Below are 15,705 nucleotides of genomic sequence, written 5' to 3'. Positions count from 1 at the left end.
GGGAAGCACACCTAGAAGCTCAAGCCTGCAGTCCCAGCCAGCAGCAGCAGCAGCGCCCAAATGCTGGCACTGCCCACCCAGCCCAGCCAGGAGGTCAAAAATGTTTTATTTAGGTAAACACATTCTATAGTCTTTGAAGTATAAAAATAGTACTTGATAGGATATTTCATTTTTTCTTTTTTAGTTATTCTTGGAAAATTAGATACTTGGAGCCTTTAATTCAAATCCAATTTGCATTTTGTATTGTTTAGCTGAAGTAATGAATAAAATGCAGTGTTTGATACGTGTAAAATTAATTTATACCAGTATTGTTAATATTATTTGTTTCTCATTACGTTGCTTAAATTGTTGTATTCTAACCTGTGCTGCTGTGTTATTATGTCCTCTTTTATCTCAATCTCCTTTCTTATTATTTATTTATTTATTTTTATCTTTTTAATTAAGGGAAAAAATTAAAAAATAGCAGGATATATTATAGTAACCCACTTTGGTTTCCTATTAACCTGCTTTGAAACCCTGTATTGCTCTCATCTTGTTCTGACTGATTTTCCTCTATTCTGTTTTGCTTGATGCTACCAAGTTTGAGAGTATAGGCAACAACTGTGAAGACAATAAGATTCATTGATGCCCATTCTGGTTTGACTATTATCTTCTTTTGAAGTCCTGTAATGTCTCCAATGTTTTGATTTTGTTGGTTTTATTCTGTACTGTTTTGTTCAGTTTTATTATGACTGATGATATGGGCAATTCTTTTTAATATGGCAAGAGGCATTGTGGTAACCATTGTTGATCACCTTGTATTCTGTTTTTACATCATGTACTATGTCCATCCTTTGGCTTTGACTGATTCTGTCTTGTTATGTCACATTTGGTTTTATTCTCTTCACAAAAAAGTAATAACTGTGGGAGTAATAAAACCCAAAATGTGTAATTGTCATTGTAAAAAAGAGGAAAAGAAAGTGCTCTAAAGGATATAACTGCATGTATATTTAAGTGTATAAGATAGATAACCACATTACTGAGTTTTTGTTGCATCATTGAACAGACCTGTTTGCAGTCTCACTGTTTGAATGTCCACTTTGTATGCTTTAATTTTGTAACTTGAACAACTATTTCTAAGATGACAATCTGTAATCTATTAACTAGTGATTTCTTACTGTTTTTTTTTTGAAATTCTGTATTACTTGTACCCTTTTTTTGTTTTTTTTTCCTTTTTCTCAAATAAAATTTTAAAAAATGTATTATTTGTTTCATACTGTGAAGATGCAGGTAGGAAAGTAAAGATCAGAACTGGACAATTACTTTTTAGGATTGTCGTATTGGGTTTGGTGTTTCACATTTGTATTGAACATTTGCATTGTTTAATCTCAGTAACCTCAGATGGTGTAAGAAAATGAGCTGATACAAGTTCTCCAAGGGTTCTTTTCTGACAAGTTTAATATGTGATGTTCTGAGAATGAAAAATTGAAGGAAAGGACTTATGAATCAAGAAGGATTGCTCTTGTTAGCAAACTTAAATTTTGGAATTTACAACTATTGTATATATGTTGAAAGGTGATATATTTACATGTGAAAGTAAATACATTCCCTCTGAAAGCTATTTGTCTTAAGTAAAGAGAATTCTTCATTTTCAACTAAAAAAAGAATGAATCTAAGGGTTCTCACAACTTAAAAAAAAAAGGAGAATAACCGTGTGAGGTGATAGCTATGTTAATTGGTCAATTTGCAGTGATCATTTATCAATGTAGATGTCTACCCAAATGGAAAACCAAGCCACACATGTGACATAAGCCTATAGTCCCACTTACTTGGGATGCTAAAATATAGGAGGTCTCCTGGGCAATTGGCAGAATGCTGCCCGAAAATACAAATATATAAATTTATTTATTTATAAATATAAATATTAAATAAATAAAATAGTTGGATATGTAACTCAGTAGAAGAGCACTTTCTAGAGAATTCAAGACCCTAGGTTCAATCTCAAGAACCACAAAAGTAAGCAAATTCTACCCTAAATACATGCAATTTTTATTTTTTAATTGTATCTCCTTAAATCAAAAAAAAAAGGTTGAGGGGCTGGGGATTTAGCTCAGCGGCATAAGCACCTGCCTTGCAAGCAGGCAGTCGTGAGTTCGATCCCTGGTACCGATAAAAAGGAAAAAGACAAAAAAAAAAAAAAAAAAGGTTGGCATACTCAAACTTCCTAAGTTTAAAACTAACTACAGGTGAACTGAGTTCCAGCACACCAGTGCTGTCCTGGGGAGAGTTTAAGACCATTGCTCTCAGTGGTTAGATGCCCACTCAACTTCCTGAAACAGTGGACTAGGCTCAGGAGGTTTCGCAGGCCGGACTGGAGCATGCCAAATGACCTTTTTTCACTCCAGGGAACTGAGGCTGCAGGAGGTATGTTCCAGCATGCCTGCTCTGGCCCAGAGAGACCTTAAAACCATTGTTCCCAGTGGTTAGGTGCCCATCCAGCTTCCTGAAACACTGGACTAGGCTTGGGGGGTTTCACGGGCCTGAACACAGGACCACACCCAGTGATGTTCTTTCAATCCAGGGAGCTGAGGCCACAGGAGGTGAGTTCCAGTGTGCCAGTACTAGCCTGAGGAGAGTTTAAGACCATTGCTCCCAGCAGTTAGGTGCCCTCTCAGCTTCCTGAAACGCTGGACTAGGCATGGGAGGTTTCACAGGCCAGACTGGACCATGCCTAGGGACCTTCTTTCAATCCCAAATGTGAGAATGGAAACTGACATAGAGATTAGTGTAGCATATAGAACTCCAAATGGTCATAACCAAAATAAAACTACACCCAGACATATAATAATCAACATCCCAGAAATCAACATAAGGAATTAAAAGCTGTTTGGGACAAAACACAGGTCACCTATAAAGGAAAACCTATCAGAAGCATAGCAGACTTCTCAACACAAACAATGAAGTCAAGAAGAGAATGGAGTGAAGTATTTCAGATCCTAAAGGAAAACAACTTCCAACCCAGACTGATGTACCCTGAAAAACTGTTCTTCAAATGGACAGAGAAATAAGGTACTTTCATGACAAAGAACACCTGAAGAACTTCATGACCATCAATCAAACCCTGCAAAGAATACTGAAAGACATCCTAGATACACATGAAAAAAATCACCAAGCAAGGCAGACAATTAAACAGAATGGAAAAGTAAAGATAAACACCAGAAAGATAACAGGTCAACAATAAACAAATATATAACAGTTATAATCATTTTTGTAAATGGTCTCAATTCACCAATTAAAAGAAAAAGACAGGCAGAATGGATCAAGAAACAACATCCAACCATATGCTGTCTGCAAGAAACCCATCTAACCCAAAAGGAAACTCATAAACAGAAAGTAAAAGGATGTAAAATAATACTTCAAGCAACAGGATCCCAAAAAAAAAGTATGGGTAGCTATTCTGTTTGAAAACAATGTGAACTTCATCCAAGAATGATCTGAAGAGATAAAGAAGGTCACTACACACTAGTTAGGGGAAAACTTCAAGTGGAAAAGATAACAATCTTAAATATCTATGCACCAAATTCCAGAGCACCCAACTATACAAAACAAGTATTAAGAGAAATGAAAAATCAAATAAGCAATAACACAATTATAACAGGAGACATTAACATGCCATTGACACAAAGGGACAGATCAACCAAACAGAAAATCAGTAAAGAAATAACAGAACTGAGTGGAAAGGTGGCGGATAAATAAGCAGCAAAATACAGAGGCTCCCTGAGACAGAATAACACATCATGAGGAGGTCTGGACAAAGGGAGATGGATCCTCTCAACTCAGGAAGAAACTAAAGGGATAAGAACTGGTCAAACATGCACTCCCAGGGCTACCATTGGAGCAGCTACGATTAGAGACCACAGTGCCCTTGATGCAGTAACGGAACTCATGTGGCCATGACTAACCAAGCCACCCAAACTCCCACGGCTTCGACTGAGCTGACTGAACTCCCACTGCTGCAACTTGCTATAACTTCAGACTTGCTGGAATCACGGTCATGATGAAGTCTGAGGTTGGTGAGCCCAACAGAGAATGGAGCCGGCAAGGGACCTGCATTACCCACGGTGAGCACTGGGAATAAGACCCTCCCAGGGGAAAGGGGCACCAATGGGACAACATGTTGGAATTGGGCAGGATGGGCAGGAACAAGGAACAGCAGTGACTTCAGTCAGTTGTTCCATTCCCGAACCAGATTGGTGGGATATGCTTGGCCTGGATCATACCTCTGGCCCGGACCAAATAAGTTGCCCCCAACCAATTCCTTACACAGGGTGCACACTAACACAGTGAAAGCCTTTGCAGGTTGACAGACCCAGAGGGGAGGGGCCAGCATACTCCTCCCTGGCATGCATCTTAGTGGTCAGTAGCATACTGGAGAGAGCAAAAAACCCTAGCCAGCACTCTTCCGAAGAACCATAATGAACAAGGAGAGGGACTGGGATCTCCTCCATACCCCTGTTTGGAAGAAACCAAAAACATGACAAGAGAAAGAAACAAGAAAAAGCCTCCAGCCCCGAACCCTGAGAACATTGATCCAGGAGAGGTAAATACAAAAGAGATTGAGGGCAGCAAACATGCAATATCAGAGACGGCACAAGGGGACATAAAGAGATATCTTTGGGACCTCATAGATGAGCTCAAAAGTGAAATATTTAATCAAGATATAAGTAAATTAATAAAAGAAATGTTAAGCAGATCTCAAGAAAACACAGACAGAAGAATGAAGGAACACAAAAAAAGAGAGAAACGTTCAATGAAGAATATGAAGTAAACCTAGAATACATGAAGCAGATTCAAAGAGATTACCAGGAAATAAAAAACTCCATTGAAAGCTGGCAAAACAATCATCTTTAATTTCCTATTAACTTAATCTGGAGCCCTGTATGACTTATACTGCTTTATCGTGACTGATCTTAGTTAAATCTGGTTTATTTGATTGCTGTTAGGTATTGACACATTTTATTCAAAACTGATATGATTGATAGTATCAAGTCTGAGAGCATAGGCAACTAAACTGAAGATGACAAGACTCACTATGATACACATTCTGGTTTGATTACTGCTTGTTTTTGAAGTTTTATACTATATACAAAGTTGTGTTTTTATTAATACTGGTACGCAGTGATATATTCAATTGTACTATGTCTGATGATAGAGCCAATTCAACTGATAACAAGAGACAACACAGGGAGTATGGTAGAACTCCTTGTACAATCATTTTATATGTCTTTTTCGTTTCATGTGTTTATAGGAATATGTTTGTTTTGTTTTGTTTTGTCTTGCTTTATTTATTTCTCCCTCTAATACAGAAAGGATAGAAATACGTTAAGACTCATGCATTTGTAGAATCTATAAACAATTTATGAGAACTGATCTTATGACACATGATGAAATGAACAAATACTTTGAAGAAAAAGAGACACTAAAATACCCAGTGCTGATCCTGCAGTCATAATGTGAAACCCAGCAATAGTATTATTCTTTGTTCAGAGTGATATTAGCCTGCTTGGATTTGTTCAATCTCAACATAATTGAAGATATGGATAACTGCATGTATGTTTAAGTGTATAGGATTGATAACCATTTCTAAGCTTTTGTTGGATAGTTGAACAGAACTGGTTGCAATCTCACTGTTTGAATCCCCACTTTATATGCTCCACTTTAGTATCTTGAATAATTATTTGTAAGAAAAAAATCACCAACTAGTGATTTCTTACTATTTTTTTCTTTGAAATTATGTATTATTTCTACTCATTTTCTGTTTTGTTTAGTCTTTCTTTAAATTAAATTTTTAAAAAAAAGACACTACAGTACCCAAGTGCTGATCATGGAGTGTCATGATGTGAAATCCAGCAATACTATTATTCTTTGTTCAGAATGATTTTAACCTGCTTTAGTTTGTTTAATCTCAACATAAATGAAGAGATGGACAACTGCATGTATGTTTAAGTGTATAGGATTGACAACCATGTTACTAAGTTTTTGTTGGACAGTTGAACAGAACTGTTTGCAGTCTCGTTGTTTGAATTCCCACTTTACATGTTCCATTTTTGTATCCTGAACAACAATTTGTAAAATGACAATATATAAACATCAACTAGTGATTTCTTACTGTTTATTTTTTTCTCTGAACATATGTATTATTTCTACTTATTTTCTGTTTTGTTTAGTCTTTCTTTAAGTAAAATTTTTTAAATGCAAATTAAAACAGCATTGAGATTTCATCTCACTTCAGAAAGAATGTCTATCATCAAGAAATCAACTGATAACAAATGTTGATGTGGCTGTGGGGGAAAAGGTACACTGCTCTGTGTTGGTGGGAATGTAGATTGGTGCAGCCACTGTGGAAATAAATCAGTATGGAGATTCCTCAAAAAACTAGGATTGGAAATTCCATTTAATCCAGTTATTCTCCTCCTGGATATTTTCCCAGAAAAACTGAAAATGTTGTGTCGCAGTGATATATGTGCACCCATGTATATAGCAGCACAATTTGTAATAGCTAAATCTTAGAAACAACCAAAATGCCCATCAACCTCAAAGTAGATGAAAAACATGTGGTATTTTTATACAATGGAATATTGCTCAGCTATAAGAAAGGATGATCTTGAGGCTTTTATGGCTTTTTATGTTGCCTCCATTTACTTGTAATCATATGATCATAAGTGAAATAAATATGACTCATATTTGTAAATATCACATTGTCTCTCTAGTGTAAAAAGTAATAAATACTGAAGGAATAATAAGATCAAAAATGTATAATAGATTTTGTAAAATGAAAGGGAAGGAAAGTTCTCTAATGGATTTATCTGTATGTATGTGTAAGATAGATAACATTATTGTTTTTGTTGGATCATTAAACAGAATGGTATACACTGTCTTTGTCCACTTTTATGCTTTTATTTTGTAACTTGAACAGCTATTTCTAAGATGACAATATGTAATTTATCAACTAGTGATTTCTTAGTGTTAATTTTTTTAAAATTCTGTATAATTTCTACCCTTTTCTGTTTTGCTTTTTTCTTTAAATAAGATGAGCAAGCAAAATTCAGACACTTCTCAAAAAAAGTACAAATGACTAATAAACAAATGAAAAATTCAACGTCTCTGATCATTAGGGAAAAGCAAATTACAACACTGTAATCTCATCTTACACTGGAAACAACAGCAATCATCAAGAATTCAAGAATACCAAATGTAAAGTCACCAAGAAACAAGCCTTCCCTGCAAACTGGCACCACATGCAGGCAGCTGGGAGGAAAGCGAGATGCCAGCCTTTCCCCACGAGTCAGTGCCATTCTCCGACTATGTGGGAAGAAAACAAGAAGTCGCCAAGAAGCAAGCCCTCCTTGTGATTGGCACTATGTGTAGGGTGCTGGGGGACAGCCAAATGCCAGTCCCTTGGGCTGGAAAACAAGAAGAGTCAACCACACACACACACACACGCACACACACAGACACACACACACACACATAAGCGACCAGCTGATCCAGAGAAACACAAGCTACAATGACAGCTATTGAAGTAAAATACCATTAAATGCTTGTAGTGTCCAGTGGTTAGACCTGACTTTGCAGGTCTAAAGCCAGTAGTCTGATCATCTATTCAGAGGATAACAGTATGCAATGTAGCATCTATGGAGGATCTCCTGAAGTTGGTAGCCATCATTAATTTCCTACTATCTTGTTTTGAAGTTCTGCATCAGTTTCATTGTTTTGTTGGATTGGATTTCATTATGTTTTGTTTTGTTTGATTTTATTATATCTGGTAGTATGGGAAGCTACTTCAAAGATGACAAGATATATTGCAGTAGCCATTTCAGATTTACTTGTCTTGTTTTGAAGTCCTTTATTGCACTCATTGTTTTGTTTTTATTGGTTTTTTCTGTTCTGTTTTGTTTGATTTTTACTATGTCTGAAGTTATCTGCAGGTATTTTGGAGACAATAGGGAGGCATTATGGTAACCATTGTTGGTTTTCTATTGTTTTGAATTCCTGTGTCACACTGTTTTGTTTTGATTGACTTTATTCTGTTTTAGTTGGCTTGGTTTTATTTTCTTTAAAATAAAAATAAATCTTTTAAAAATAGCAAATGCTGGCATACTGTGGTGGAAAAAGAATCCTCCTACACTGTTCGTGGAAATGAAATCTAGTACAACTATTACAGAAGTCAGTATAGAGATTTCTCAAAGAACTAAAGCTAGAAGTTTCATCTAATGGATACACTTTGAAAGCATAACATTAAGTAATTTAGACACACAAGCTTCAATATCATGTGGTTTCACATATGAGAAATTAAATATATAAAGTAAAAAATTATAAATATACAGTATGATATATAAATAAAATACAAAAGACAGGTAATAGGAAAAATGGATCCTAAAAGCTATTGTAATGCAACAAAGACAAAGTCTACCTTGATTTAATATAATTGGCATATGTGTTTTATATGTTTTCTAGCATATTAGTCTGATCGTTAATCTGTATGATATTTAGTGAAAAGTATTGATTTATTCTTAACATTGCATCCTTTTTCTGATTTCTTTTTTGTTGTTTTTCTTTTTGGTTGTTTCTCTCTCTTTGCCTTGCTTGATGTATTCTTTCTAGCTGGATTTTGGCCTTTCTTGGCTTTACTGTCTCAGCATATTCCTGAGTATTTTCTAGAGTGCTGGTTTGGTGTTACTGTATCTCTTAGGTTGTTCTTTTTTCATAGAACATCCTTATTTCTCCATCTATTTTAAATTGTTTTGTCCCCTTGGACAGGGTCTTGCTATGCTATTCAGGCTGGCCTTGTTCACTTTGTGCCCAGGTTGGTCTCAAACTTGTAATGATGCTCTTGCCCCAGCCTTCCAGTTTCTGGGATTACAGGCATGTGCCACCATGCCCAGATTCCCCAGTTATTTTAAAACAAAGCTTTACCAGTATTAGTCTGGGTTGGAAGTTTTTTGCTTTGGGGGCTTCAAATGTTTTACTCCAGGCTCTTGTAGTGTACACAGTTTGTACTGAGAAATCTACTGTAATCTTAACGGGTTTACCTTTACATATGTGATTTTTTTTTCTCTGACAGATTTCAAGATTCTTTGTGTTGGATATCTGGAATTGTGACTAAGGTGTTTTCAGGAACTTCATTGTTCACTGTAGTTACCAGTAGATGATGTTCTTTAAGCTTTGCTTAACTCTACTTTGAAATCTTTCCTCATACTTGGGAAGTTTTCTAATATGATTTTTGTTGGCTTTTGTAGTTTGAGACAGCGTCTCACTGTTTAGTGCAGGCTGGCCTCAAATTCAAGGCAATCTGCCTGCTGCCTCCTGAGTATCAGGATTACAAGCATACACCACCACATCTGGCTCTTTTATATTTGTGAACAAATTTTTTATTCCTCAGAGACTGTCATCCAGTCTCACTCTAACTCTAATTAGCCTTAGCTTGGTCTTAATGTCATCAGGTAGCTGTTTTGTTCGTTTTTAAAGATTTATTAATTTATACAACTTACTTTTCTGTCAGTTTCAAAAACCTTGCCTTCTCATTAATCATTTCTGCAATTTATGAATTCTATACAAGTTTTATATCCAGTATTTCTGTCTGACACATTTTTGTGGAGTGTGTATCTTTGGCAAATTACCCATTCAGGTTTTGAACAATGTGTTCAGCTTTTGCTATTATTTTATTTGTTTCTCCTGTAACTATGTTATTCTCTATATAATTCCATGAACTTTTGGGTCATGTCCTCTTTGGTCTCACCATTTCTTTACCTCTTCTTTAATCAGTTCATAAAGTTCTTCTGCCTAGTGATTGCTTCCCTCTCCACCAGTGCCCCCTAGACATTTTGTTGCCTTTTTCCCCATGTTCATGTGTGAGTGTATTCATATCTACATGTAGATATATTTCTTTGTGCTGACAGTTGAGGTCAAGTAAAGCAAGGACAGATTGTAGCCAAAATAAAGACATTTTTAGTCTTCCTTCTATCCATGTGTTCATGACTGTATTTGTCCGGAGATACTGTTCACCCCTTCTGCTATTTAATTTAAACTGTGTTGGGCTGAGAAAATTACTGTTATTTACAACAGCATCAACAGAACTGATCACACATCACTTGTGCATACAAGTTAAACCTTGCATTTACACTTTCCTCCTGTCTCAAAAACCTTTACAGCCTATACTATTGTATTACTAGTATTTCATCTGTGATGTGGAAGGAGAAGGAAGGGAAGAGATTAAGGAACAAATGGTTGAACCAGAGTGTAAGTTAGGAGTGGAGAGGTAGATAGGAAAAACAATAATAGGTTTTAAAAAAACAGATTGGGGGTCAGATTCTATTAAAGGATGTTTTTTGAGTTGGAGTAAAGGGTTTTAAGGGAATATTTGTGAGGCAGTGAGGTGCAGGTGGAGGGAGGTGTAACTTAGGATTAAGGAAAGCTGTGAAGTCATCAGACCCTGTTGATAGATTTGCACACCTGTGAGAGGGAAGAGAAGCTTGGGAAGACAAGGGCTAGGTACCATAAGGAAGAGTGCAAGGACAGAAGATAGGACAAAAGGTTACTGTGAGAATGGATGGGAATACAGGGGAAACAGTTGAAAGGAACTCAAAACATGGGAGAAACGGGTTAAAAAAAAACTTTAAAATAGTTTGCTACACAAGCCAGAATTGAAGAAAAGGGATAAAGAGGTGAGATGGGAGAGAGAGAGAAAATAACAACTAAATCAAAGAAAAAAAATGTTGACAGAGTCAGATCTAGCACTCAGTACGATCACACACACAAATTCTTTCCTGACCACTATATCATAAAGCCTGAGTGTCCACACAATTCCTTTCTTGTCTTAGTTGTAGTCTGACTGTGAGCAGCCACACACAGATTCCACAGCAGGACATGCAGGATGCACTAGACAGGCAGGTGGGTGGGTGCACACACTGGTGTTTCGGGGGGACAGGTGGGTGCATGACTCACACTGACTTCTGAAAGAGTTGTCCACTGTTCATTGTTTATCCTCTCTCTGGCCACAGTCGGGAGAGGGGGCTTCCCTACAGGAACACAGTTTTCTCCAGTGTCTGGTAGTGAAGGCAGGGCTGGTACATTCAGAGTCTGTCAGCTCTCATTTGATCCCTCACACTATTTGTAACTTTCCCATAATGTCAGCTCCGGCTTCCTCTTTTCAACCATTCAGATGTTTGATTTGATCAACATATATCATCTTTCCCATTAATTTTCCATTTCGAGTGTAAGCCCTTCCTCCACTTCAGAAACACTTTTGTTCTCAGTGAAACCTCTCCGAGCATCTCCTACGTGACTCCACCTCTAGTTGGCCATGTTGGACTTCTCCCAAGAAAATTTTAGCATCTACCCTAGAATAAAGAAATTGCTACAGATCTCTTTAAAAGACTTTAAGAATCTTTTACACTCTGGTCTTCAAGGCATAAAATCTGCTTTCAACTTGGAGGTAGTGAGATAGACAAGAAACTGCCCAGCTCTTCCCTCTTCCCCTCCACTGAGTAGAAGTACATGTGTTCCAACCAACAGCTTTCACATGCCTCTTCCTTGCCCCTAAGGGGGTACTGGGAAACTGGCCCCAGTGTCTTCCACCACCCCTGTTATTACTTCACAGACTACTTTCCAGGCAGCTCAGCTGACTAGTGCAGTGCCCAAGTGGTAGGAAACTGCCCTTGATAAGATTAAAACCAGGAGGGACCTGGGACCCAGGGCCATTATCCCTGAAATCCCCAAGCCCAGTGAACCATAAGCAACACGGCAGACCTTCCTGGAGATTCCTGAAAAGCTGAGCTAGTCATCATCTCAGCCTTGCTCTTTTCATGAAATGGCAGCTGTCAATAAAGGAGCTGCTTCTCCTAATGTTCCACTGAACTGTCACCATGACAGCTGAAGTTCTCCTGAATACCCTGCACCTGCTCCAGATGTCTGCCTTGGTGCAGCAGGCTTGAATTTACCCCAGTCCTGGATGACACCATGGCAGGGCTGAACTTGAACGAATCACCAGCCCACAAAACGTACAAAACAGCAAGGGTCCACTGCTGCTCCATGTAAGCAACATCCCCTCACACTCCTCAGGCTGGCCTAGGAGGGCTCCCCAGTACACTGACTCCCACACTAGAGCACAGGCCGCTTCATAGTCCTATGATTCATTTCTCAGAGAGCCTGCAATGTCTTGTAAATCTAGCCAACATTATCTTGGGTAGTGTACCAAGCAGGTCACATTAAAAGGGATTATAAATACAGGGGCCTTCTGGTCCACAGGTTCCAGAGACCAGCAGCAATCAATAAAGACCGGCAAAGATGAGCAGCACCAACCAGCAGTGGCCAGCATCAGTGAGCATGGAACAGCACTGATGACCCAGAAACAAAAACTGGAGGTGCTGAAATCCAGAGGTGTTGACTGACAATGGTGACAATTTTGCAGCATTTGGCAGAAACAAGTGGAGACCTGCTGAGGGCCACAAAGAGGCAATAGGAACTTCTGGAAGAACTGCAGAGTAGCTCCCAAGAGGGCAATAACCTTTGGTTGCCAAGCACTGATGTGGCAGCTGGGAGCTACTGAGAGCCCTAACACTGACAGCCACGGCTACCCAGAACCCAGAGCTGTAGCACTAAGGGCTAAGGGCTTAAGAAACAAGCCTGGTTTCCTCCTACAGTGAGAAAAATTAAGTAAATGTATGAGACACCTAGCAGTGTCGGGAGCGTGACAGATAGGAAATGAGAGTCCATGGGTTTTATATACTGATGTATTGCCAGAAAAGTAATTTGATACATTCTAGATTTTTCCAGAAGCTCACAGTTTTCTTAAATACACCAATTGAAAGAGGAGGGGAAAGAGAGGACAAGGGCATGTGCTCTTGAGTAGCTCTGTCCTACTCAGAGCTTTCAGCATCTTAGGCAGTGAGCAGTTGGGGCCTCATGTTGTCCACCACTGCTGAGATCACGGCACCTGCAGCCTTCACCCCTTCCACCAGGGCATGCTCCACCTGCAAAGCACATCAGTTAGCAGGATAGTCCCTGCTTGCCTTCCCCCTACCTCACCTCCACCACTTCCCTGTAGGAGTCAACTGCTGGGCGTTTTCTCCTAGAGGAGGAGCAAGGCTATGCTGCCCTTTCTCCAAAATCTTACAGCTGCAGACCAAGAGAAGCTGGGAGGATGGATACAGACCTCCAAGGCAGCCAGCTTCCTTTCCCCAGGAGGCATCCGGGGCTCCTGATCCTTTTCTATCACACAGGCTCTGCCCCCAGAGCAGAGGATCCTTTGTAGGTCCTCTACAAAGTATCTACCTCTGCCTCTTATTCTACAACAGCAACTAAGCCAGGGGAAATCCTGACCAGAATCATACAATTAGTCAATATACAAACTCAGCTCCGGGTTGTGCCATGTGACTCCTGGGCCCAGGACTCTTCCCAATCATGCTCTAGATTGGGTCTTCTTCTCACAGAAAAATACCAGTGCTTACCAAGCCCCTGGGCCGGATGCAAGGCCTCACAAGGGTGGAGTTCAGGAAAGTGGAGGATGAAAAGCACTGAGGAATAAGATGTAGAAAGCAAAGGAGGAGAGGAAGTGGGTAGAGGTCCACTGTCATCGTCTACTAAGAGGTGTACAAAAGGAGTGGGGAAACCAACAGTGGACTGTAAGCCCAGTCTAAGAAAAGCAGGGGCAGACCCACAGAAAGAGTATGGTCTACCTTTAATCCTCAGTTTCTTTCACCTACTTGTAATATTCATTCTTTTCTCATGGCATGGAGTTTTAACAAAGATTCCCCCATTAGCAAGAACAGCCTAAATGGTTACAGATACACAGGCTTCCAGGGCTCTTTCACATGCACTGTGTGTACCACATTTAGTTTACTTCTGCATTTCATAGGGGAGGAGAGACCCCGGGGCAGTGCAGATGAGCATGGCAGCTGTGAGTAGAACAGTGGTCCACGGTCCTACAGCACACAGAGCCACAGCACGGCCCCCAAGAGCACTAGATGCAGGAATGCTGGCCGAACATCCTGATCCATTGATCATTCAAGATAAGCTGGGAATCCAGATCTTTTTCTGTAAAATTTCTGTTTTTTAAAGTTGCCAAGTAACTCAAACTAAAAAAACAATAGTGTATCTGAAATGCAGCCCACAGGCTACAAATTTGCAACTCATGACAAAGTATCTACTTCCATTTATCTTCCTTCTATGAAGGAAGAAACAGTCTCAGAAAAAGCACCTTTGCCAAGGGGACCACCCTCAGCAGTGATGGAGCCAGGACTTCAACAAGGCAGGCTTCCCATTAGGTCAATGCTTTTTCTACTCCTCCAAGGGTAAATGGTGGGGTAAATGCCTCCTGAACCACACAGACCTGTAGGAGCATAAAGCCTTCTAGTACAGCAAGCAATATGGTAGGATGAATGATGGCTTTTCTGGTGACTGAGGAGATGGCACAACCCAAGCAAACACCACAAGGAGCCACAAAAAGACAGGGGCCACACCTGCTGGCTCCTGGACACGCCATATCTGAGGTTATTGACGAAGTGCTCACAGTTCCCCTCAATCAGGCTGTACTGAACAATCTTGTTGATCATCTTCTTTGTACGCTGAATGATTCTGTCCACAGGCAGGGGCAGGTACGTCCCATCCAGTTTGTTGTTAACCGTCCAAGAGCAGCCATGCAGCACATCCTCTAGACGACTGTATTTTACAAGTGCACGGTTGCTAAACACAGAAGTAATACTGCCAACTTCAAAGTCCTCACCTGAAGATCAGAGATAAATGGAAGTTAAAAAGTTGCTAGGGGTGGCAGGGGACAGCACTGGCTCAGCCTAAGACTAGAAGAGGAAGAGATGAAGTAAGCCTTTTCAAAGAAGTCTTTTGCCCCAAACTGCACTCTCCTCTCACTACCTAGCAGGAATCTCTTACTGTTAACTCTCAAGGTGACATACAGTATGGCCCTACTAGATTGCACAGGCCCAGTCAAGTCCTAGGCCTTATCTTATTTCTTAACCAGAATCCACTAATCTGCAGTCCCTCTTTAGGGGGCTACCCTGTTCACAATCATGGTAGTTCCCAAACATGCTTCCCTGTGTGGGTGCAGATGAGGTCCAGCTGTCAGGACACTGAATGGCATCCACTCCCACCAGCAACCACCCAGAGCCCCTTGGCATTTATCTCTGCTCAATATAGGGATTTTGACTAAGGGTTTGTTTGAAAATAGGGCTCCACTCCAAAGCTTTGAGAAAGAGAGACACTGGAAACCTACCAGATTACCATTTTTAATCCTTAGAAGAGACAGAGACTCAGAGAAGAAAAGGAACCTGCCCAAGGCCAGGTACATGATCATTTAAAACCAGCTAGAAGATAGGGTTTTGAATGCTATCACAAAATAAAAGATAAACATTTGAGGTGATATGTATACTTTTTTCTCCAACATGATCATTTCATGTTGAATATGAGCTCATCTGTCAATTTAATTGGATTCAGATGAGCTGGATTGGGGATTTAGCTCAGTGGCCTCTGGATTTGATTTTCAGCAATAATTAGAATAAGAATAATGCAAAAGAATGCATAGCAGATTACTAAAGCATGTTCCTGGGTGTGTCTGGATAGATTGTGGGGATGTAACTTTAGGCACTATATATACAGTCCTTTGCCCGTTTCTCTCTGGCATGGTTTCCCTGCTCTGCTTCTTAGCTGCCATGA

At 39.6% G+C, this 15,705-nt stretch overlaps 1 protein-coding gene across 3 annotated transcripts in view; it reads right to left on the bottom strand.

Moving 5' to 3' along the window:
- Positions 1-12,752: 12,752 nt before the first annotated feature.
- Plaat5 (phospholipase A and acyltransferase 5) overlaps positions 12,753-15,705 on the bottom strand; it is a 29,770-nt gene continuing 26,817 nt past the window's right edge. For 2 of the 3 annotated variants that reach the window (XM_063228298.1, XM_063228299.1), the window contains exon 5: positions 13,857-14,761. In XM_063228298.1, coding sequence (XP_063084368.1) covers positions 14,280-14,761 — 482 coding nt within the window. In that variant the 3' untranslated portion in view covers positions 13,857-14,279. Of the gene's footprint in view, positions 13,011-13,856; positions 14,762-15,705 lie in introns of those variants that run through there. The other variant, XM_063228300.1, reaches the window with a different exon arrangement.

The sequence above is a fragment of the Cavia porcellus genome, unplaced genomic scaffold (genome assembly GCF_034190915.1).
Source record: "Cavia porcellus strain 051 isolate PalLab524CR breed Dunkin Hartley unplaced genomic scaffold, mCavPor4.1 scaffold_17, whole genome shotgun sequence".
In the NCBI taxonomy this organism is placed as follows: Eukaryota; Metazoa; Chordata; class Mammalia; order Rodentia; family Caviidae; genus Cavia; species Cavia porcellus.
Note: the sequence above shows the minus strand (reverse complement) of the source record. Positions and strands in the feature narration are given on the sequence as shown.